This window comes from Vombatus ursinus, unplaced genomic scaffold (assembly GCF_900497805.2).
Source record: "Vombatus ursinus unplaced genomic scaffold, bare-nosed wombat genome assembly UNPS02014807.1, whole genome shotgun sequence".
Classification (NCBI taxonomy): domain Eukaryota; kingdom Metazoa; phylum Chordata; class Mammalia; order Diprotodontia; family Vombatidae; genus Vombatus; species Vombatus ursinus.
This window is the reverse complement of record NW_020954585.1, coordinates 61,102,777-61,128,907: the sequence shown is the minus strand read 5'-3', so window position 1 is coordinate 61,128,907 and position 26,131 is coordinate 61,102,777. Positions and strand designations below refer to the sequence as shown.

General features: G+C 37.0%; 1 protein-coding gene across 1 annotated transcript; it reads left to right on the top strand.

Moving 5' to 3' along the window:
- The first annotated feature begins 1,591 nt into the window (after positions 1-1,591).
- On the top strand, positions 1,592-24,523 carry LOC114052321 (cytochrome b-c1 complex subunit 2, mitochondrial-like). The gene is made up of 14 exons (XM_027874872.1): positions 1,592-1,978; positions 4,950-5,036; positions 5,139-5,288; positions 7,183-7,247; positions 7,378-7,434; positions 7,552-7,676; positions 9,386-9,483; positions 10,934-10,991; positions 11,249-11,344; positions 13,832-14,031; positions 17,421-17,501; positions 20,182-20,258; positions 23,032-23,185; positions 24,241-24,523. Exons 1-14 carry the CDS (start codon positions 1,946-1,948, stop codon positions 24,328-24,330), a joined length of 1,371 nt encoding a protein of 456 aa, XP_027730673.1. The 5' UTR covers positions 1,592-1,945; the 3' UTR covers positions 24,331-24,523.
- Positions 24,524-26,131: the final 1,608 nt, after the last annotated feature.

The following is a 26,131-nucleotide window of genomic DNA, read 5'->3' as shown; positions in this document are numbered from 1 at the left end:
TCAGTTCTCTACATATTTGAGAAATGACATTTTTATCAGAGAAATTTGGTATAAATTTTTCCCCAATTTCCTATTTTTCTTCTAATTTTGGCTATCGTAGCACTTTTTGTAGAAGCAAAGAACTGGAAACAAAGTAGATAGCCATCAATTGAGGAATGGCTAAACAAATTATGGTATACCAATATAATAAAATATTACTGTGCCGTAGGAAATGACAAACATAATGAACGTACAGAAGTATGTAAAGACTCATGTAAACTATGCAAAGTGAAGTAAGAAAAGCCAAGAAAATAGACACAATTATTGTAATAACTTTTTCTAAAGGGACACATATTCATAAGAGAGTTTAAACAGAAAAAAAGATCTGAGAGCTTCAAGAAATATATATTCCTACTTCGGTGCCATAAGAAGATGACTAATACATAAGAAGTTCAAATAATTGTATTTGACAAAGATATTGGAGTGGTTTCTCATTTCCTTCTCCAGCTTATTTTACAGATGAGGAAACTGAGGCAGACAAGGTTAAGTGACTTGCCCGGGGTCACACAGGTAGTGTCTGAGGCTGGATTTGAACTCAGGAAAATAAGTCTTCCTGACTCCAGATCCAGCAGCTCTATCCAGTGTGTGCCTGAAAGTAAAATAGCTGTCCAATAGTCCCACAAATCTCCTGGGAATCTTTCCTATAACTCAGGAGAACATATTAGGAGTAAAAGGTTACTATTTTAGGTTTTAAATATTTGTTAATGGGCACTTATATGAATCTTTGGTGTCCTAAGCATTTCCTTTGTGGTAAACAGAACTTACTGTCTTTCTCTTAAGTTACTACTCCCTTCTTGCCAACTCCCTGTTGCAAATGAAGGTACTTTCAATCTCCCGGTCACTCAGACTTGCAGTCTTGGTATCCTTCTCAACTCTCTGCTTTACATATATCCATTCTGTTACTGCATCTTGACATTTCTGCCCTCACAGCATCTCCCACATGCACCCCCTTCATTCTACTCACCCAGCCCCTCTTCACCTCCCACCTGGACTATTGCAATCCCTTCCCAATCCGCGCGTCGGTCTCACATCTCTCTCCACTCCAATCTACCCTCCAGACAGATGCCAAAGGGATTGTTCTAAAGCATAGCTCTGACCATGTCACTCAGTAAACTCCGGTGGCTCCCGAATACCTCCAAGATCAAACATAAAGTCCTCTGGCATTTGAAGCTCTTCCTATCTTTCCAGTTTTCCAACATTTTATTCCCCTCTGGATCGTATTCTGCAATCCAACTACACTGGTCTCCTTGCAGTTCTTGAAAACTTATGCACTGACTGTCTCCCACGCCTGAAATGAACTCCCTCCTCACCTCTGCCTTTTAATTTCCCCGGCTTCTAAAGAACACGCACATAGCAAGCACCTATCTAATGTCAGCCGAACTCAACCAAATGCTTAAATCAAAGACCGTTCTGACCTCTACTTCAGCTGTAAGATGACCCCGCCCTCAACCTCCCCACGTGGCAAAAGTGGGCGGGGAACGTAGAGGAAGCGTGCTCCAGAGAGCCTAAGGGGCCGATTGGTGCCTATGCCAAGAAGAATCCAAGATGGCAGCGGGGGAAGTCGTTACTACTGGTTAGCACTTTATCCATCATGAAGAGAAAAGGAAAATGTCACCCTAGCTTAATGAACTTGGGCTAATATTAAAGTATTTTTAATGGAAGTCTTGAAATTTAGGGGCAGAAGCAACAAGAGGATCGGCATATGGAATGAAGACCTCCCCCTGCTGCGCGGGGCGTGATTAAACGCCTCTTCCGGCCCCTTGCCCCGGGCTAGAAGCAGTAGAGAGCGCTCCGCGAAGAGAGGCTTCTCGGAGGGAGCGCGAGGCATTCTGGGAACGGAGGTCCTCCGCCACCATCTTGCTTTCTCTGATCCCTGTCAGTACGGGGTCACGAGTGAATCGGAGCCATGAAGCTGCTCACGGGCGCCGGATCCCTCTCGGTGAGTGCAGCCGCCTTGGCGGAGGGCGTGATGGGCTTCCAGGGGAGGGGGCCTGGTGGGGTCGCCTGGCCGAGGGCCCCTCGCGCCGCTTCCCAGTTCTCCGCTTGTCCTTCAGCTGAACTCTGCGGAAGGAGCAGGGGGCCGGGGCCGGGGAGGCTGGGGGGAGTACGGCGATGCCCCCGGGGGGCCGAGCAGAGCCCCGGGCCTCTCCTTCCTGAAGGGCCGAGGGGAGGCTAATGAAGGTCACGTCTGTGATCCCTGGCTGTGACCCCGCGCGGGGGGCGGACCCCCACCCTCCGCTTGAACCCCTGACGGTGAAAGCCGGGACGTTGATTAAATACGCTCTTCGAGGATGGAGGGTGAGCCATGGAAAAAAACTTGCCCTTCCCGCTCCGGGGGCCGCAGCTCGGCCTTCGGTGACCCCACCCCCAGCCCACCCTTCAGCTCCCATGTGGGGACCAGGTAAACAGCTCGTCTAGCCTCCAGTTCCACAAGTAGAGGATATAGACTTGAGTTTTTGACTCACTGGATCCAGGGCCTCAGATTTTCGTGGCGATTGTTAAATGGCATAATAATGTGAGATCAGTTTTTCTTAAGGTCCAGATTTTATTTAGAGACGGTAATAATAGATCAGGACGTGTAGTGTCTCTGGCAGTTAAGTGCTTTGTAAACCACAAAGCACTATAAAAAAATGTGAGTTGTTATTTCATTCCATAGAAGTTTATTTTTATAGCCAACCCCAGTGATCAGAGGAATAAAGTGGCTTCCATTTGAGGAGAAAGTAGAACTTTTGGTCCAAGGATTGATTATAATTATGAATAGGTATGAAATGGAGGGTGTGTTGAGGCGATAGGGGAAGGGGCGCAGGGGTTAAAAGGTAGCTACTGCAAAGTATGACCACTGGAAAGCCTTGCATCATCAGCATACCTTTAAGGCCCCTTCTAAGATAGGATTCCCTAGTTGCCCGGAAAACCATTTAAAAGCTGCTGCTAAAAATATTAGATAAAAGTTCCTTGTTGACCTCAACTTCAAAGGCTCTATTAATTCCTCTCTCTGAATGCAAATTTCTTTTGCTCCATGCATATCACCTTCCCACTCCTTCAAATCTATTAATGTCCCCTCAGCCTTGAATGTTGGCGCTCTTCTATGTTTTCCCAGTCCATCATCCCTCTTTTGACATCCTTTGCCTCTTCTACCCAACCTGGACCCCTAGTTAACTTACTTTAATGATATTTTCACTAAGAACCTAGCATCCCTGGAACCCTTGACTGTACTTTCCTTCTCTATCTGAACGGAATTTCTATCATATCCTTTCCCAGAAGGAATTGTTGAGGATTGCTGGTGGTAAAAGTAATAAAACCATACAGATTGTTTCTACTACAAATCAGTGCTATTTAATTGACTTGTCAGAGTAGAAAGAGCACTGGACTGGCAGTCAGAATACCTGATTTCCTATTCAGGTTCTACCATTAACTGGTTTAGGCCTGAGCCTTGGTTTGGCCATCTGTAAAATGAGAGGACTGGACAAGATAATCTTTAAGGTTCTTTCCATGTAAAATATTTAATAGGAATTTATCTTACATTTGTGGATATACAAGGATATTAGGTGATAATCCTTTTACTCACCTTTTATTCTCTAATGCAGAGGTATCAAACTGTGGCCAACCAAATGAAAAATGTAATTGGGAAATGTTTAGCAAAAATAAAAATGCAATATTGTGTAGGTAATGTTAATTTGTGGTTTTCTAAGTCAGTATACTGACCATATGGATCCTTTTCTGTTTTGAGTTTTACACCACTGCTGTAATGTATTCTCCAGATGAGTGCAATGTAAAAAAAAAAAACCTTTTCCCATTTTCCTTAAGTTCACTTCACTTTCATGTGATGACCTTTTTTTGGTAGCTGGACATAGTCACATTTTAGAACCAAAGAGATCTTAGACATCATCTATGTCTGTGCTGTCATATTCTAAATAAGGAAATAGAGATTGAGAGAGGTTGAAGAGACTTGTCCAAAGTCAAAGAGGAAATTAGTGACTGAACCAGTCTGACTCAAGCCAATAATAACACCTTCCTCTTGGGGTTAGCATGAGGATCAAATGAGATTGATGTGTATAAAATGCTTTCTAAACCTTAAAGCACTAGAAAGAACTAGTACTATTATTCCTACTATATTGTGGTGCTTCATCTTGAGTTATGAAATACTATTTATATCTTTAGTTCTTAGAATATATATTGACTAATGTGAATGAATGAAAGAGGCATCTTATTTAGTTGTACCAAGCACTGTTCTAAGCACTAGGGATATAAATACAAAAGTAAGACAGTCCCTGCTCTCAGTCAGCTCACGTTTGTATGGGGAAAACTGCATTTCAGCTACAAGTCTTGAATGGCAAGGTGTCATTGTCCTTGTTGCAAAGCAAATGGTTAATTCCTCTCCTCCAAGGTGGTTTTCACTGATAAAATCCTATCAATTTCTGATATTGAACTGTTTGATGATGCCAAAGACTTTGGTGGCGAGAACTTTCTTTTCTGGGTCTTCAGTATCTGTGGCTGTAGCACCTACAGGTGAAGTTGCCAGAATTCATCTCCTAAGGAGTTACTTCCCAGGATGGTGGTGGTGGATACTGGGCTGGAAGCACTATTATTTCCAAGAGTCTTGGGCTATCTCTATCAAGGCACTAGAGAAAAGGGTGATGGTGGTGGTGGTGGTAGTTTGACTTACTTGATAATGACTTTAAGGACATGCCCTGAGTTTTCTAGCTTTGTGATTTAGTGTTGAGTTGGTTTGCTTGGCTAAGCCATAGAGTGATTTTTGTGGTCTGACACCCATATGAGTTCCCACGTGTAACCATTTGTAATTTTGGTTTAATATCTTTATAAATCATAGTACCCTTGGATACAACCTAGGTCTTATGATTTTGTAGAAAGCACTATTCATGTCAGGAATATTTTTCATTGTTTGTGTTTAGAGACGATTTTATTCCCTCAAAGTTGCCCCAAGAATTAAAGCCTCTGCTGCAAAAGCTCCTGTACAACTTCATCCTGAGGAACTTGAGGTGAGTCTAACCAAATCTCTCAGATGTTGGTTAAAAAAAAATTCTTTCATTATTTAGTTATAAGAAGACATAAATAACATCTCTGCTTTGTTTTGACTATAGCTAACAAAGTTACCAAATGGCTTAGTGATTGCCTCTGTGGAAAACTATGCTCCAGCTTCAAGAATTGGTTTGTTCATTAAAGCTGGTAGTAGATATGAAGATTCTACTAATTTTGGAGCCTCCCATCTACTCCGTCTTGCATCCAATTTGGTAAAGATCTTTCCTTAATACGTTTGACTTTTTTTTCAGTCATATTTATTAAATCACGTGAATATTTGCAAACAGATGCATATCTTCTAGTTCTGTTTTCTTGGCATAATTTATTTTATTTTTATAGCATACTAATGTAACTATTCGTGGATAAAAATAAACTTTAAATTTGAAATAGTGGTAGCAGCTATTAAAAGCACAATATATTTTTATATTAAAATTGGTAAGATGCATTAAGATTTTAAGTATAGTTGAATTTTTACACTTAAAAACAAAAAATTAAACAGCAAATTTTAAACTGAAGCAAACCATTTAAGCATATTGACGCATTTTCAAAAAATCTAGTCCTGAAAGAGACAATATATCTAACCTTAAAAAAAAAATTCTCAATTAATTTTCTGTATGGTATAGGAAATTTGATGATCTTTTATTAAGCGTTAAGATAAAATATGTCCTTGATGAAAACAATACTAGATACAGTCTGATGTCTGAATGTGACAAAACCAGAGAAATACATGAAAATGCTTCTTGAAATACCATATTTCACTTCATAATTTTTGCACCCTGTTTCTTCAGTCCAACAATTGGTTTATAAGCTTTCATCATGGTAATTGTCGCATGTTATAATTTTGTTCCTCACTCCACTTAAAAGGTAAACAGAGCAGCAGTGTATTCACCAGTGGCATATGGTTGTGCATTTATCTCTCATGCATTGTGAGCCTAGCATTGTCAGTATATTTCCAAAAGCCAACTTATGTGGTTGTTAGCAGGCGGCAGGCAAAGCTACCATGAGTAAGTCGCATGATATGGTAAGACTGTACCTTCCTTCACTAGCTAAAGTTCATCTGCCGGGTGACACAGGTTGGTAATAAATAATTTTTAAGTAATACTGGCACCAATTTTTTTTAAAGCTTCACATAATGGTTGCACCCTATGAAAAAAATTTGGCATTAAATCTGTGATGATTATGTGGTGAAATACAGTATGTCAGCCTGAATATATGATTAAAGAAAAATAAAATAAAGCATTGCATTTAAAAGTACGGTCAGATTTTTTATCACTATATCACTAAAATGATGTGTGTGTGTGTGTGTGTGTGTGTGTGTGTGTGTAGTGTGTATATATATAATGTATATATATTATATATATAATATGTGGCATATGTTATATATAGTATATATATTAGTAAGGTAGCTTTTATCTTCAAGGTAAGATTCTTCAACATAGTTTGAATATTATCTTTGTTGGAATGTCTTACTCATGTAATCTTGTTAACAATTTAACTATTGTTGAAATACTGGGTTGTTTTTTTTCCCCTTCTTCTGTAATGCTCCCTAATAAATGCTCTTTCTTGAATTCTTTGACCAGATAAACTAAAAATAATCCTTCCTTTAAGATTTGGCTTGTTTGAAGAAGAGAAACTGGCATATGCCTTGGACACTATTTGATTCCTTTCCTCAAACCCAGTAACTTCTTTAGCAGCTCCCATCAATACATTAAGAAAAGCTTATTGTGTGCTTCTGTTCTATGGCGTCCTAATAGTTTAGATAATTTTTGCTTGATTAAAACTAAAGAAAATATATTTTAGAGCCTTTCATCTTTGAAGTCATTGATTTGAATCAAATTACGACCACTTGATGTCTTTTCAGAGAGAGTACCAGCTCAGATTTTTCAGGCAGATACAAAACAGATCAGCACAGTTTGTTAAATCATTTTTCCCTTATTGGACAAGTATATTTCTAACATTCATAAAGTTTCATTTTAGTTTCTGAGCTTGATAACAGCCTTAATTGTATTTTGATTTGGATATTTGTTGCCAATCTAGTATCACTTTTGGTAAATTTGGTATTTCAAAATTACTGACAAAGAAGACTTTTTTTTTTTTTTTGTAAAGACTACCAAAGGAGCTTCTTCTTTTAAGATAACCCGAGGGACTGAAGCTGTTGGTGGTAAATTAAGGTATGTCAAATAAAACACATGGTTATCCATTGAAGATAAATAATGTTGGTTCTACAAGGTGGTCATATTATAGGGAAAATAACTTATTTTACTAATTCAAATCATTGACCTTAATGTATTTCTTGTTTAGTGTGACTAGTACAAGGGAAAGCATGGCTTATATTGCCGAATGCCTCCGGGATGATGTGTAAGTATAAGTTTATTTTGTCTATGTCTAATTCTTGCCCTTTTTGCAAGCAAGCATATTACCATTGGCTTTATTTTAGTATTATTGTCCCCAAATTTGCCTCGATGTCTTTCACAGTGATATTCTAATGGAGTTCCTGCTCAATGTCACCACAGCACCAGAATTTCGACGCTGGGAAGTAGCAGATCTTCAGTCACAATTAAAGATTGATAAAGCAGTTGCTTTTCAAAACCCCCAGACTGGTAAAAAAAAAAAAAAAAAAAAGCATCTTGATAAACTACATTTATGATGGTACTGTTGCAGCTTACAGATGATCTGACTGGCTAGTTAGGGCAGGCCTCTTAGGTGCCTGTATACCCAGTCAGGAGCCCAGTTTTATCTGACCTGATATGATCAGATTGGGCAACTGATTTACACTAACCAAATTCACAAGAAACTGATTAAGAAACAATACCAATTTAATATTTACAGTGGAAAAATAGAATTATCAGAGGATATTTTCTGGAGTCAGTGGGAAGCAACATGTCTACTAGAAATTAGTGGGCATTTTTTGCCAGTAGGAATATTTACTTAAAAGCCAAATTGATATTGGAAGGTTATTTGGTGAATTAAATTTCATAGGACCATACTTGTTTATGTTAGACCCACTACATGTCCCTTCATTGCCTTCTGCGTGATATTCACTTTAGAGTCTGTCCTTTAGAGACTGTCAGCTATTACTTCAGATTAATTTTTACTATCATTATTGTACTATATTAAGCACATCTCATCTCCCCAGGGCTGTACAGAAAAAGTATAAGTCATCATTCCCTGCTCTATAAACACAAACAGCTTCATGAGGAAATGAAAAAATTTCACAGTAAACTCATCGAGATTGCATTGTTCTTTTAGCAGTGAAAGATACTAGATTGTATGAAACAAACAAAAATGTATGAGACCTAAAAGTCTTGTCATTGATTGAAGTGTCTCAGGACAGTTTTTCTCATCTTAAATACCGCTGTCCTGAAATAGTTAGCATTAGGAGTCAAATCCTTACATCCGTGCTTAAGTGATTGTCCAGATTATTATTTCATGGGGAATAGTGTATATTTAAAAAAAAACTTTGAGGAGCAGCTAGGTGGCGAAGTGGGTAGAGCACCCACCCAGGAATCAGGAGGACCCGAGTTCAAATGTGGCCTCAGACATATAACACTCATTAGCTGTGTGACTCTGGGCAAGTCACTTAACCCTGACTGCCTCACCAAAAAAAAAAAAAAAAAGTAAAAAAAACTTTGAAAAACATTATAAACATTTAGATTTAGGATTACTCTTAATTGTGCTAGAATTTCACTAGTGAAATTTATAATTTTCGTTTGTTTTGTACTGCTAGTTATTGTAAAGGACTTAGACTTGTATTTCTTTTGAGCTGTATGAAGAAAAACAAAAATATGCTATTGACTTGTGTCGAGAAAGTTAGGTGATGGCATTTTAGACATATAAAGAGGGCCTTAATGATCATCTAATCCAATTCTTCATATTATAGATGAAGAAACTAGTCTAATAGGGTCATATGGCTTAGGCAAGGTCACACAGAAAGTCGCAGAACTAGGGTCAAAATCAGATCCCTTGATGCCTAGAGTGATCTTTCTAATATTGTAGTCCTGGAAGCTATGGAAGGTAGTAAAGTACATTGCCAATGTGCCAGAGGAGTTTTGTACTCTTGAGATATAAATTCCTAATGAATGTGACACATTTAAAAAAAAAAACCTGCTACTGATAGCCTCTATTTCCTTTGCCAGCAAGCAGAATTTTATATTTTGCTGACAGGCAACCATAAATTTCAAGTCCAAAAATACTTAAGCAGAGTACAACAATCAGAGGGTCACATATTTCCTCCTTTTCCTCACTTCTTTACTATCCTCACTTTAATTTGTATTTCAGTGGATGGTTTTTTTCCCTTTCTTCTTTGTAGGTGTGATTGAAAATCTGCATGCTGCAGCTTATCGGAATGCCCTTTCTAATTCCTTGTATTGTCCAGATTATAAGATTGGGAAAATTACTCCAGAAGAGGTAACTAATTTAACATTTTGTAATTAATACTGTTGCTTTGATATTAAGTATGGTATTTATCTACTATTTCTGTTTTTAGAAAATCTTTTTTTTTTCCAGTTTTTAACAAAAGCCTACTTAGAAAATCCTACGTGGACTTTTGTTCTTAAAATTATGTGCTCTAATGTCACTTCACCTGGTTAGAGGAACCTTTTGAGTTTAAATATCACAACACTGCCTTCTCTTCTCTGATGTTTCATCCTAGGCTTTTCATTTGGCAGGAGGTAGGTGGGGATTTTGCAGAATCTCAAAGTTGGGAGGGACCTTCATAGGCCATCTAGTCCAACCAATATCTTGTGAACAAAAATCTCCTTTAAAATATCTCTAACAACTGGTCATTCATAGCTTGAAAACTTATATTGAGAAACACCTATTGCCAGGTCTAGTGATTGGTACATGTCTGTAGTCCTTGCTGCCAAGGAGACTGAGTCTCATAGATTGCTTTTACTTAGGTGATCTGAACTGCAGTAGAGCTAAAGATGCTTAGATGTCTGCACCAAATCCAGCACCAATATGGAAGGAGAGGGTAGCCTCGAGATAGATGAACTGACCCACGTCAAAGCTTCTACCTTAATAATTAGTGGGATCATGCCTTGTGAGTAGCTACTCCTAAGCTAGCTCATTTCACATTTGGATAATTCATGATTTAGGAAGTCTGAGTTATTGATGGGAAGGAGGTAAAAGTGATGGTCCAAGTAGAAGCATCATAGTATGAAGTGATCTGGGAAATGGCATGTAAGCTGAAGTCTTAGCAATATAAACCAAAAGCTGAGGGCAGAATTCAGGTTATCAGTGGGAAGAAGATGGAAGTGATATCAGTTTCCATGTCATACTAGATGATCCAAAAGATTCCTTCTAACTCTAAAAGTCAGTTCTGCTGTAACTCAACATATGTATTCCTATGCATGGTAAAAGATGAGGGTTGAATTTGTGGATACAGACCAACCCACTTCCTCCTGCTTCATCAAAAGACATACTATAAATATGGCACTTAGACACATTTGAGATGTTAAATGTGGTGGGTGTGAACACATAAAAGTTCACATATATGAAAGAATAGCAAAACACAATTTTGCAAAGAATATTTGCAAAGTGCTAGCATGGTACTGTCCTGTCATGTAGTGGGCATTGTGTAAATGCTTATTCCCTTTCTTTGCCTTTTGTAGGATAACACACCATGACCCGAGGTGTAGTGGCTGGTAGATTTTTGAAGTTTATGCATTTTGTGTATTCCCCTGAGGCTTGGTTCATCTGGGTGCAGTTTTCTAGGTTGACTGTTTCCTCACGAACAAAATCAAGCATAAGCAAACTCAAAACTTGCATATTCAAAGCAAGTGTTAAAGCAGAACTATACAGTTTTTGTTTATATTAACGTCAAAATAACTTAATTAAAGTGTTTTCATTTCTTCAGCTTCATTACTATATACAGAACAATTTTACAAGTGCAAGGATGGCTCTGGTTGGACTTGGTAAGTTTTGATATAGCTGTCTTTAATTGCCTATCAGTTAATATAAACCATAGTCTGAATACAGTGTGGGATCTGATTTGAATAATGGGTTACAGGTAAATGGGAGACCTTTAGTCAGTGGCTTCAAATACCGTGATTACCTTTTGTTTAATTTCTAATGACATTTTTAAGTCAGAATCTGATATTTAACTTTATAAATAGCCTGTTTGAATTTTCACTTTATAAGCTTCAGTTTTGACTCGTATCTATTACTGTAGGTATAAACCATATTGTTCTGAAGCAAGTTGCCGAGCAGTTTCTAAACATGAGAGGTGGGCTTGGCATGTCTGGTTCAAAGGCTCACTACCGTGGAGGTAGGTATTTTTGGTTAGGTTTGGTTTTATCAGAGGACATAAAATTGGTTTCTTCTAATTCATGTGCAGGCAGTGTAATATAATGGAAAACATGCTGAACTTAGAGTCAGGAGAACCTTGTTCTTGAATCTTATCTCTAGTATTTATTAGTTTTTTTGAATATGGGGTAAGTCACCTCTCGGAGCTCTTCCGTTCGCTGTTACTATTTTCATGGAGGACATGAAGGGAATGATTTACTTTACTATCAACAGCTATATGACTTTGGATAAATTGGTTCAATTATCTGGATCTCAGTTGCTTTGTAAAATGAACAGGTTGGACAAAATTATCCCCTCCTCAATCAGTAAATGTTTATTAAGTGCCTCCTATGTACCAGGCACTGTGCTAAGTGCTGGGGAAACAGAAAGAGGTAAAAGACAGTATCTGCCCCCAGTGAGTTTACAGTCTAATGGGGGAAACAACATGTAAAAAAGAATATACAAAGCAAGCTATATACAGAATAAATAGGACATAATAAAAAAGAGAAAAGGCACTACAATGAAGAGAGGTTGGAGAAGACGTCCTATAGAAAGTGAGATCTTAGTCGGGACTTTAAAAAGAAGCTAGGAAGGTCAGTACTCGGAGTGGAAGAGGGAGAACATTCTGGGTAGGGAGGACAGCCAGGGAAAATGACCATAATTGAAGGAGTGTCTTGTTGGTAGAACAACCAGGAGGTCAGTATCACTGGATCTAAGTGTGAGTGTCAAGGGAATAAGGTCAACGAGTGGAAGGTAGGAGAGGGCTAGGTTATGAAGGGCTTTGAATGCCAAACAGAAGATTTGTTACTTTCTGCTGGAGGCAATAGGGAGCCCCTGGAACTTACTGATGGTGATGGGGAGGGGTGACATGATCAGATCTGCAGTTTAGGAGAATCACTTGAGTGGCTGAATGGAGGATAGATTAGAGTGGGGAGATACTAGAAGCAAGTGGACCCTCCAGCAGGCTATTGCCATAGTCCAGGTGTGAGGTGATGAGAGCCTACACTACAGTGGTGGCTGTCAGAGGAGAGAAGGAGGTGTATTTGAGAGATGTTCCAAAAGTGAAATTGACAGGTCTTGGCAAGAGCTTGGATTGGGGTGGAGGTGGGGGGAACAGGGTGAGGAATCCAGCATAACTCCTAGGTTGCAAGCCTAAGGGACTAAGAAAATAGTATTGTTCTCCAAAGGGGAATAAAGGTTTAGGGAGATCAATAATAAATTCTGTTTTGGCATATTGACTTTAAGATATTTATTGGTCATCCTGTTCGAGGTGTTTAAAAAGCATTTGGAGATGTGAGTTAGGAAGTCCGCAGAGTTTCAGACAGGAAAGGTAGACTTGAGAGTCATCAGCATGGAGATGGTAAATTAAATGATAGCTGATGAGATGACCAAGTAGTGTAAGAGAGAAGAGGCCCCAGGACAGAAGTTAAAGACTGATCTGGAGGATGATTCAACAAAGTAAACAGAGAAGTAACTGTCAGATAGGTAGGATGAGAACTGCGAGAGAGTGGTGTCCCAAAAACCTAGCGAAAAAATATCCAAAAGGAATTATTGGCAGTGTCAAAGGCTATATACAAGTCAAGAAGAATGAGGATTGAGAAAAGGCCATTGGATTTGGCACTAAGGGATCATTAGTAACTTTGCAAAGAGCAGTTTTCTTAGAATGATAAGGTCAGGAGCCATACTGAAAGGGGTTAAAAAGAGAGTGAGAGGAGAGGAAGTGGAGGAACTTATCAGAGATGGCCTCTTCAAGGAATTTAGCTACAGAAAACATATAGGATGATAGTTATCAGGGATGGAAGAATCAAGTGGGGGATTTTTCAGAATAGAGGAGACATGGGCGTGTTTGTAGGCAGTAGGAAATGAGTCAGTAGGCAGAGAGAGACTGAAAATAAGTGGAATGACCGGGGTAGGGGTATGGCGGGGGCGGCGCGCCAATCTCTGGGAGGAGATGGAATGGGATCACTTGAACAAGTAGAGGGATTAAGCCTTGCCAAGAAGTAAGGCCATCAAAAAAAAAAAAAAGAGCCACTTCATGTGATACAGGGATGAAGGAGGAGAGAGTGGCATAAGGCACCTGAGTGGTAGGAGATGAAAAAGAGGAGGGAGTCTCTGTGATTCCACTATTGCCTTTTTTTTTTTTTTTTAAACAAACTTAGTCTTTAAAATAAGACCTATAATATCTTCAGGTCGATACTTGGGAGTAATGAGTGGATTAGCTAGTTTGGAAGGGAAGAATTTGTCCCTATGTTGTCTCTTCAGTGGTCCATGTTGAGGTATAATTGAACAGTACTGCAGGATGATGTAAGGGAGAAAAGGACCAATTAATTATCTTAGTTATCACTTCTTTTTTGTGTGTACCATTACTTTTATGAAGGTGAAGTTGACTTAAGGGCAAAACTTGGATTTAATGAGAAATTTAAAACAAAAACAAAATCTGATTAACCTTTTGCTTTCCCTCCCACCCCAGGTGAAATTCGAGAGCAGAATGGTGATAGTCTTGTCCATGCTGCCATTGTAGCCGAGGGGGCTACCTCAGGAAGTGCAGAGGCAAATGCATTTAGTGTCCTTCAGCATGTCCTTGGTGCAGGGCCTCATGTTAAGAGGGGCAGCAATGCCAGCAGCCAGCTGCATCAGGCTGTAGCCAAGGGAACAAACCAACCATTTGATGTTAGTATAAACATTTATTGCCTTTATTTTATTTTCAAAGATTTAGTATTAAAATATAGTTCTGAGAAAAGGCTTGAAAAATTATTAAGATTTAAGACATCTTAGGGAATCTTTTTAGAAACTGAAGAAATAACCATGCTTAATTTGACATACCTCTCTCCTTTCCCATCTCTCTGATGTAAAATCTATTTCAGATACTCTAATGCAAAAGAAAAAAAGAATACTTAGAACTGTCAGAAATTCAGACTGAATGCTCAACATTCATTTCTTAGATTTTTCTTCCCCCTTGGGCTAATTTTTTTTTTAACTTAAAGGTTTAGGACCCCTTTATCCAGCTAGTCCTTTGTCTGACTTAGGTTTCTTTCTGTATTTCCTTGTTTCCACTTCTAACTCTCTCACCACTTCTCATCTAGTGCATGCTATTCTAGCTCTCTGATTCTGGGGTGAAATGAGAATGGCACATCATTGACATAATTAGAAGTTCATTATTTTTACTTCTTTAACACAGTTCCATTTTTTGGCAAAGATCAAAGTGCTGAAATGACCTAGAGCCAAGAAGTCAAAAGACATCTTTCTCCTGAAAAGAAAATGCAATTCCCTTTTTGATTATAAAGAGCCATTGTACCTTTGAAAGATAATCATTCACTCCTTTCCTTAGAGCTCTTTTTAGGCCCACTCTGTGTAATATAAAGTATAAATAACAGTATAATATAAAGTATAAGTAACAGTAAAAGAACATTATTATTCTTGTTGACTTAGCAAATCTTTGGTTAGTTGATACTCTGATGGTACTTAATTGTAAGTGTTTTACTTTATTTCTCAATCCCATAGAACCAGGAAGTAAAGCTATTCTTCTTAATACATACTTCATTGAGGGTTTTCTTTTTTGCACCATAGTCTTCCTACTATTTCTTTCATCTTTCCTATGCCCATTGACTCTAGTGAGTGTTAATAATAGCCTTTTCTTAGGTCAAAATGAATGTTTCTTACTAAACATCAGTTCAATAGTTCTGATTCAGTATTTGACCAATTGGTTATGTAGATGTTGAGACAAATGCTGCATTGAGCTGTCTGCATGTTTATATAAGTTTTATATGAGAAAGTGCTTAAGGATTTGTGATAAAGAAGTTTCATTTATGGAAGCTTTAACTGTATGCTTGGAATAATGCAGTAAGACCCTATTTATCTGAGTATCAGATTTCAGACCACTTCAAACAATTAGAGCACTTAAAAGTAATCAAAAGATGCCTCTGAGGAACAAAAAAGCTTTCACAAATTTTGTGCATTCTAATTTATTGGGGGCTTAAAGCCTCCCTCAGGCCATCATCTAGACAATTTTGCATAAAGGTAGTACATAAGAATCTGAGAAAGTAACAGCCATCAACCTAGGAAATAGACTTAAAGAACAACATTCTGGAGCCGCTTTCCATAGGCCCCTAAAATCTCAGGAATATATCTAGTATATTCCTGTATAGTATGTGTATTATGTTAATTTATATTCACATTGAGATAGTCATCAAGGGAAGAGTAAAGCATTTTATATAAGAAACTCAATAAAGTCCTCCAGTGCCTTAGTTCTTACCTGTTACTGGGAAGAGCATAAGCTCTGAGTGTTCTTGCCACTAGAATAGCTTTGAGTATGAATGAGTACAGATTATAAGTCTGTTGCATGAAGCCCAGCCTAGTTAAGTTCACTGAGATAACTAGGTTGGCTAAAGGATATTAATTTTAGGGGGGCTACAACAGTTTGAAAACATCTACCAAAAATAGTAAAGGAATTACAATTGGTGAGTCTTGTAAAAAGTGCAAGTATCCTTATAAGTACTGAAGTAATACACTTAAGAAAACTGGGAAGTTTTAATAATAATAATAATACCTATTAGAAAGATTTCCATCAAAAAGTTATAGGAAAAGTAAACCACATAGAACCTAAAAGGAATGATGACAGTTCACCAAGGAAAAACAGGAAAGGAAGTAGTTTTCACAGCTATGGATGGGGAGAGATTTTGACCAAATGAGGAATATGAAGGCTCACGAAAGATAGTGAACAATTTTTAACATTAAATTTAAAAGATTTTGAACAAATAAAATCATTGCAGTTAGAACTAGAGGGAGGGAGACTGAATTTTGAAAAAAAATTTCAACAAATTTCTCTGATAAAGATCAGATGTCCAAGATACATAGGGTGGTCTCAAAAATTTTGTATAGTGAAGACCACTCAATATAGTGTGTGTGTGTGTGTGTGTGTATGTATGTGTATGTGTGTGTGTGTATGTTGTGGATGCATATATGTGTCTTTCTGTGTGTATGTATGTAAACAAGAACAAATTTTCCAATAGAGAAATGGTGCAAGGATATGCATAGACTGTTCTTAAAGGAAAAATGGTAATCTATCAACAACCATATTTTCTTCAAATGACTAATAGAAATTAAAACCACTCTAGAGTTTCACTTCACACCCATTACACTGGGAAAGATGACAGAAAAGGAAATAACAGTTCTTGGGAGGTTGTAGAAGCACAGGCACACTCATGCTGTTGGTGAAACTCTGAAGTTATCCAACAATTCTTGAAAGCCATCTGAAACAATGTTGCAAAATCTAATGAATCTAACAATTCTAAATGCCCTGTGACCTGCTAGACTTATATCCCGAAGAAATCAATGAAGAAAAGACCCAAACATACAAAAATATTTATGGTATCACTTTTTGTTTAGCAAAAAACTGGAAACAAAGTGGTTGCCTATCAACTGGGGCATGGCTGAACAAATTATGGTATGTGAATTGATGGAATATTATTTTGTCATAAGAAATAATGAGAAAGGAAAAAATTCAGAGAAACTTAGAAGGCTTTATATGAATTGTTGGAGAAAGAAGTGAGCAGAATCAGAACAGTTTATATGAAGACTACATCAATGTGAAAGACTTAAGAACCAGTGCAATGACCAGTCATGACTACCGAAAACTGATGTTGAAATATGTTTCCCACCTCTTTTTAGAGAGTTAGTGCAGAATGAGACAGCAATGTGTGGATTTGTCCTCATATTTGTTACAGACAAGGACTTTTAGTCTTTGTTAGGGAAGAAGAACGGAGAGGGATAGTAATATTAAAATAGAGTAGGAAAAGATGGTTAATGAATGAATCACTTTTTTAAAAAAGTAAGAAGAAAGTTTAGAAGGGAACAGACACAGTGTTAGGACTACAATGTGAAGTTAAAAATATCTTTTAAAAAAGAGGGGGGAATTGTATTATCTCATTAAGTGGGATAATGAAGTATTTTGCTTAGAAAGGAAGACACTAGTCTTTGGCCATCCTTAGGAAGTATATCTCTTCCCCATATCTTGTTTTGACTTTTATTACTGTATTTAATAAAGCTGAATTGTTTTTCAGGTTTCAGCCTTTAATGCAAATTATTCTGATTCTGGACTCTTTGGAATTTATACTATATCTCAGGCTGCAGTTGCTGAGGATGTAAGTTTTAAACCCCTCTCCCCCCCTGAAATTTTTTTTATTAAAATATAAAATGTTTGAATACTGTAATTAATCACATATTTGAAGTTTGCATATTTATAAATGTTTATTATAATAATAGCTGCTGGCATTTATATAGCACTTTAAGGTTTGCAAAGCACTTTACATACATTCATTTGATGCTCACCCTGTGAGGTAGGTGCTAATGTTATCATTTTAAGGAGGAGAAAACAACTGAGAGAAGTTAAAAGATTTTCCCAGGATCACACAGGTAGTGATTTTGAGGCAGGATTTTAACTCAAATCTTCCAGCATTCTATCCACTTCCCCACCTAACTGCCTAAATATAAGTTTTTTTGAAAGGCAAAAAACAGGGAGGGCTAATAGCTCCCTTGGCCATTTTTGGTCATCCATGTAAGTAATTGATAAAAATGTCAAAAGGTATAATACGCTGTGGTACATTATGAGATCTCCTTCCAGGTGGATACTTAAAAGATCAATTTAGAGGGTAGAGAAAAAGATAACAACCTGCTGTAATAAACCTGCCAACTGTTATCTTTCAAACCACATTGCACCACATTGCACCACCTTGCCAATACGAGAATGTCAGATGCCTTGCTGAAATCAAAACAGATTATATTTTATAAAATTCCCCTGATCTGCCATCCTAGTAACTCTATAAAAATGAAATCAGCAAAAACTGAATTTCTTATTATTTATGCAAAATTAGATTCAAGGTCTGAGAAGCTGGTATTTTCAGTGTCAGTGCAGAATATCTTTTATACATCTTCAATTCAAACATTTCTAACGATGGAGCTCACAGTCCCACAAGATGGTCCATTTCATTTTTTGACAGCCTTCTTTATTAGAAAGCTCTTTATACTGAGCTAAAATCCACCTTGGTATAACTTCCACCACTTCTTTTTTTTGATGCTTTAAAAAGTCGTGATAGTATGTATCTAATCTGTCTTCCACATGACACCTTGAAAGCAATTACTGTATCCCGGGATTTTTTTCCTATAAATTGAATATCTCTAGTTGCTTCAACCATTCTCCTTGTCATAGTTTCAAAACCCTTCACTGTCCTCATCCCTTTTTACCTATATGTACTTTAGTTTATCAATGGCTTACCTCAAAATTCGGTGTTCAGAACTTAACATAGTATTAAAGATGCGATCCAGTTAAGACAAAGTGTGTCCCTTGCTCTGAACCATTTAATAGTCTATTCTTTGTGTGTGTATGTCTTAAGAATTTAGAACAGGTTATTAAATAGAAGGTTTGCAATAATTTGAAAAAGGAAGCAGCCAGTAGTGAGTCATTAAAGATTTTCAAGCAAGGGAAAGACTTGAACAGATATGTTTAAGAAAGGCAGCTGTATATATGCAACTGGTAATCCTCCTATATGGAGGAAGTGTGATAATTGCCAGGAGAAATAGTGAAAATTCCCCTTTGGGGAACACCCACATAAGAAAGCTAGGAAGCTAGTGAAGAGCCATTGGAGACATAAAAGGAACAGTTAAATACAGAAGGAAAATCAGGAGCATTATGGTACCCCTGAAGCCAAGAGAAGAGAGAATATCCCAACAAGAGGTGGTGGCCATGTAAAGAGATCAAGAGGATGAGTATAGCCACTAAATTTGGCAATGAGGAAATCACAGGTAACCTTTTTAGAGTGGGGAAAGGAGAGAGAAACAAGCATTTATTAACTGTGCTTATATGTGCCAGATACTTTGCTAAGCACTTTATAAATATTATCTCATTTGATCCTCACAACCCTAGGAGGGTGCTATTATTACCATTTTACAGTTAAGGAAATTGATGCAGCTGGAAGTTGTGACTTGCCCAGGGTCACACAGCTAGTAGTATATCTATGGCCAGATTTAAACTCAGGTCTTCCTGATTCTAGGCTCAGTGCTTTATCCACTGTACCACCCTAGCCCTAGAGTGGTAGGGATAGGATAACTAGTTGCATTGAGGTTGAAAAGAAAGTTGATAATGAAAAAAAAGGCATGAGCAGAACCCATGAGTGATTTAGATGAAATGTCCAAGGAAAGTATTGTACTTCTACCTCCTCTTTTAAACCCTGAAGTAAGCTAAAGCCCCCAACTCCATGCCTTGAGCTTCACCTTGGCCCTTCTGGTTTTCTACAGCTAAAAAGTATGAGATGAAAGGCAGCTGAAAGCTATAGGAGTCTAAAAACCTCCAGCCCAAGACAAAAAGACCTCAACTCAAAAAATCCTATTTTTTCAGTTCTAATTTTACAGTCTCTTCATTTCTTTACCCAAATAATGGAAAGCTCATGTTCTCTACCCAGTCTTCTCTTACCTCTATGTTGGCTTTTCCATTAGCACTTCTCATTCTATGCTAAGCCCCTTACACTTTCTGCCATTGTGTGTCCTTAATGTTTTCTAAGGATTTTCCGTGAAGGGAGGAAGGGGGTCAGTGTATTACAATAGGAAGATTATAGAATGGTTTAGTAGGAAGTTTGGTTTGGTTGTTTTTTGAAGGAGATTTGGAGCTTATCAGTGTAAATTTCCATAATATCATCCTCTAAACAGCTCTCTACAACCAAATTTGACCAAAGTTATATTGTCATCTGGAAGTCCAGTACAGTTGAGCTTTGACAAAAAATGGAGAAAATGGCACTGAAAGTTACTGATTAAATTTACTTTTCTCTCTAGGTTATCAGGGCTGCTTACAACCAGGTAAAAGCAGTTGCTCATGGTAACCTTCCTGAACCAGATGTCATAGCAGCTAAGTAAGTATAAAATATGTATGTGTGTGTGTGTGTGTTATGCTTTTGCTCTTTAGGTGAGGAAAAATCAGTTCAGCTGAACAAAGTCTAATATTTTGCCATTCATAGGAAATTAGAAATGCTACCTTGATTCAGGTTAGCACTGACCTCAGTGCAGAGTTTTAAATTTCAGGCACACAATTTTAAATCTTCCCTCCTCTTTTTTCTGCATGTAAAATGTTTTGTTGTTCTTTAAAGGGGTTCAGAAGTTTGTTTGGAATCCAGCTGCATACCTTTTAATCTGACATTTCTCTCAGCTTCACCTAGCAATACCTCCATTAAATTAGAAAGAAAACCTTTTTTAATTTCACAGGAAAAAATCCAGTTTTGAGAATACAGCTTTACTTTTTGTGTAAATTGACTTTATACTAAAGACTTAAGAAATCCACATTCCAAAAACCCACTTTACTATACAGTACTGTGTACTCTATTGGTCCACTTTTGCCCCTGGCTTAGCGTTCTCCCCTAACACCCCACAAAAAATAAAAAAATCCTCCAAATGAAAGCGGAAGAACCCTCACCACCACTGGCTCCAGAGCTTGGCTTGAGACCTCCAGTTGGGAGAGAAGACACCTTTATCCAGCTCCACCCGCCTGCCCTTGTGTCTTCCATCCTTAGATACCACATGATTGTCCCCAGGCCCCAAGTTTCCCTGTCCATGTCTATGTCCAGCCATACATACATGCCTTCCTCCTGCTCTTGCTTCTCTGTCCCAGTCCCCCACATGTCCTTGAACTGTGTGCTCCCTTCACAGGCATGTGAATTGATATTACCTTCTATCTACCTTCTCTCCCCCTTCCCCCATTTCCTGGCTCCCTGTTTCCCACATCTGTGGGCAAATTTGCATTATGTAAAAATTGATTTATGTAGAGGTCTGCAATAGTAAAGCAAGAACTGTCTATAGTTAACATCTTTAGTCTGTGATTCAAAATTATCCTTATATATACCCTTCTCGTTAGACACATCTTCTTGGCTGCAAGGTCCTCCAGATTGGCCATTTACTATGAGCAGTTTTTGAGCTCAGACACTCATCAGCTTTTTCAAAGAAGTTTTCTGACACCTTCCCCTTTATTCCCAATATCATTCTCATATTTGTAGGTTAACATACTTACTGTTTGAAAGTGACCCATTCCTAGGAACCAAATTGAGATTAATATTCCTAATTTACAGGAATTTAGTTACTGCTTTGAGAGACCTAACATCTTTTTTTCATCAGTTTTGTTAATAGAAGTTTGAGGAATTAGGGTAGATTTTAGATAAAAAATTTAAGAAGTGTGTATGATCTTAGGATTCAAAGTTTCAGTGCTAGATAGAATCAATTAATATTTATTAAGCACTGCAACTACAAATGTGAAAAGACAGTCCTTGCCAGCAGGGAGCTTACAATGTAACCCTGAGGCCATTTAGTTCAACTCTTGCCTCTCAGTAGCGTTAATTACCTTTTAACCATTTAACACTTATGTTAATAACTTAATGACAGTTGGGTATATTGTGTTATTAGAATCTAGGAAATCACCATATAACTTAATCATTCATACCTCATTGGTGTCAAAACTGTTACACTGAACAGTCCCTTGAATTTGTGCAACACACTTTATTAAATGACCCAAGAGCTGATTCACTACACCTTTACACAGTTGCATTGTCAATGAAACAAACTATCAGTAAACTGAAGCATTTGACCTTTAAAGAAATAAATTTAGGTTTTAAATGCTGTTTACTTTTTTTTAAAAATATTTTAGTGTTGTACAAGTTTACAGCAGAACACAAAACACTCAGTTACCAGTTTTGAAAAATGGTTGTTTTTTTTTAATGTACCATGTCATGTTTAGTCTTCCCATAGCAAGCAAAAAAAAAAAGTGTAATCATTGCAGAGAAAAAGAATTACATAATCTCTTAGTAAAAGATCTTAATTTGAGAGGCCCTGAGGAAGGACATATTTTTCAACTGCATCTTAGATGCCCCCACACACACACAACCCCCGAGTCTTTACCTCTTTATTTCCTATGGCTTTATTATATTAACTGGTACACTCAATCACATTCTGTGCTCTGGCTCTCAGTCAAACATATATCCAGCATACAGTTCCAGCAACAACCAAAAAAAAGTAAAATTTTCTGAACCAAATAATTTTTTTTATTTCATTATTAGTGTACTGTGAATTGTAAATATAGCAATTATAGAGGCTTTTTGATTTAAAAAATTTGTTTAAAAAACAATTCCTTTCCCCTCAAAAAAAACCACATTGGGGACCTTCTGTTAGAACAAAGAATCACAAAATCTCAGGGACCTCCATCTATATCCACCCATACCTGAAATAGAATCCTCTTTACAACCTACTTGACAAGCAGTTTATCTAGCTTTTGCTTGAAAACTTCCATTGAAGGGGAACCCATAAGAAAATAGCATAACTAAATAAGGTTTTTTCTGCAGTTCCAGAGTTTTAAGTGGGTCCAGGCAAGTATTACAGAATAGTTTTTATGGAATACAATTAAATTTAATAGCTATTACTACTAGATTTTGTGTACAGTAGTTTTGAAAACTAATAGTAATAAATACTAGGTAAATTAAGAAAATAGACTAGAAAACTATGGTCATTTAAGATTTTGAAGGCATTGTGCATACAACTATATGAGTACTTTCCAACTAACTTTGTTATTTAGAAGAATAAACCTTAATGTTTATGTGTTGAAAATCTATTACTTAAATTCTTCATAATAAACACTTTCTTGCCTAGAAACAAACTAAAAGCTGGGTACCTGATGTTAATCGAGTCTTCAGAGGGATTTCTGGATGAAATTGGGTCCCAGGCCCTGGCATCTGGTTCATATGTCACACCATCATCTGTTCTTCAAACAATTGACTCTGTGGCTACTGCTGATGTCATAACAGTACGTAAAATAAACCACTTCATAATGTTGGAATGTAATTATTTCTATACTTGAGCTTTCCTGATTTTATACACAAGTATGATTTACCTTTTTCACCTATATAAAAAAGGAACAACTGTTTTTAAGGGTTCCTTTTGGTGGGTGGGTGGGTGCGTGCATGTGTATAAAATCCAGACCTGAATGATTTTAAAATCCTGAACACATTAGCATGCTCACAGATACTTTTGTGCATGACTCAAAGTTAGGGATTAGTTTTACGTTTGTACATTGCATTAAAAATGTACAAGAAAAAAGCTGTGATCATTTCATCTATTGTCTCCGACATGTGTCTCAGCTCCTACCTGTTTGTCAAGAGAAAGCAACACCCCCAGGTGGTGTCACCATGCTTCTTCCTCAAAAACCAGCTTTACTTTAAGAATTTCTTTGCAATACAAGAGTAGGCCTGTACCTATAGATTTATACTTACCCTAAAATACCAAATTGCCTTGCTTCTAGAATTTTTCATGTGGCATTTAAATGTTTGTCCATTTTAATGGTACTTAATGAAATAAAAGATAAAAAGTGTCTTATAACCTGATAAAATTTTGACAGACACACACACACACCCCCCCCTCAAGTAGAGGGGTAGCTAGATGGCACACAGGATTGAGTGCTGGGCCTGAATTCAGGAAGACCCAAGTTCAAATCTAGCCTCAGATACTTGCTAACTGTGCTCACTTACCCTATGTGTGACACCCTGAGCAAGTCATCTTACCTCTGTTTGCCTTACTTTCCATAATGGTAAAATGGGGATAATAATAGCATCTACCTCCTAGAGTTGTGAGGATAAAAGTGAAATAATCTTTGCAAAGCACACTGCCTGGCACTAGTAGACACTGTATAAATATTAGCTATTTTCCAAATCCTTAAAGCAGCAGGTACCTAAGATTGTTGCAGAGAAAGTCCTAATCTGCATTGAAGCTCTCTACACTAATTACATTACATTTCCACTCTTTAAAAAACAAAATGTGTTTTAAGTAGTGATGTATGTTTTATTATTTCTGTCAACTTTTCAGGCAGCAAAGAAATTTGTTTCTGGCAAGAAGTCAATGGCAGCAAGTGGAAATCTGGCCAATACCCCATTCCTTGATGAATTAGAAAAATGAAGCACCTACAATGGAAGAAAACAAAAAACTTTCTCAACACAAACTGGCAGAATAGCCCTTGGTGAAAGATCAGAATTTATTAACACTATTCCATCTTTTTATTTATGAATTGAAAAATGGCAAAACAGAAATGCAGATAAATTGCACCTGGTCTAATGTAAAGCCAATAAAACATTTTATTTAAAATGCTTTTGCTAATTCTTTTCCTGAATTTTTCTTAGTCTGTTAAGTGTTTGAATACCTACTTCATTGTATGCTAGGGGAGGGGTAGGAAGGGATATTTATTTTTTGCTTGAGTAAAAATGCACAATAAATTTGCATAAAGGTCACTCGGATTTCAGACTATCAGGCACTGTTTATAAAAACAAGTAGATCAGTTAAACAGATTATTAGATAAGCAAAAAACAGGAATAAAAATAGCAGCCCCCTTGTTCAGTGAACCCATGAGTATAAATTACTGTTTAAAGGACTCCCTTATTATATTTATTATACAAGGACTGTCAAGAAAACTAGAAAGCAATATGAAAGGAATTAGATTTAGTCCAACATTTTACTTCTTTCCTTAATATAAAAGGTTACACCATTAAAAAAGTTAGAAGATAACTAATTCAAGTATCTTTAATTGCAAACCATAAATTATCATAAGAAAATAAGACTCCAGATTACTAAGTATAAGAAAAGTACATATTAAATAATTGTTTCTCCTCGCACCATACAGACTGGCAAAGGTGGAAAGAGTGAAGATAAAATGGTACAATCTGATAACTTGGTGGAGCTGTGAAGTAGCTCAGTCATTGTGACTTTCAATTTGGAATTAATTTCAATTTGGAAAACTCCCCAGAGCCAATGATCACAGAAACAAAGGTTTTTTGTAGTACCAAAGAACTCGAAACAAAGCTGGTGTTGGAAGAATGGCTGAAAAATTATGGAATCTAATTGTGCAGTAAAAAATAACAAATGAAAAAATCAGAAACCAGAGATGTATATGAAAAAGCAGAAGAAAACAATATATAGCTGAACTTTTAAGTTACTAAAATATCAATGAAACTTCCAGAAAAGAGATAAACAAAATTTCCCTCACTCTCCACCACCATGGCAAGGAGATAAAGGATTACTTGGCTCAGAACATTGAATCACTGTTTTTTCTTTCTCAAAAGAAATGAGGATGGGGGAAATAACTGATTTAAAAAAATACATTTTTGAAAAAAGATTATTAGAAATTTGGTAGAGCTAACTGGATACAGTCAATTCAATATTTCAGAATTGTTAGATAACTTTTAAATAATTCATAGAGGTAGTAGTTACCATTTAGGTAAAATTAAATAACTGGATTTCTCCATGGTAGGTACATTTAAGAAAGACTGCATAAATTGAATGTAAATCAAAGTCTTGTTTTCTAAACAATTAAGGTTACAGCTCATTTTCAGTTTTCCTCTCACAAGGTCTCTTCTCTCTGAAGGAGTAAAACATAAACCAACACTTAATACAGTAGATCACACAACCTAAGAGAACCCTTTTGAAAGTAATAACTTTCTAAGTAAATGATCATCCTAGAATTTATCTGTTTTATATATCAAAGTGTGGGGTAATTATATTCTGTATACATTGACCTGAGCCAAAGTCTATTCCTTTTACCTTAAGAGGTTGAAGATCAATGTTTTGACATCCTCATAGTTCATTCTGCCACTAAAATCCCATAGCATTATATTCATATGCACTGATTCATTCTCTCAAGGACAGGATCAAAGTATTCTGGATTGTGTTGCTCTTTTGAGAATGGAAGTTGCAGAGCTAGTTATAA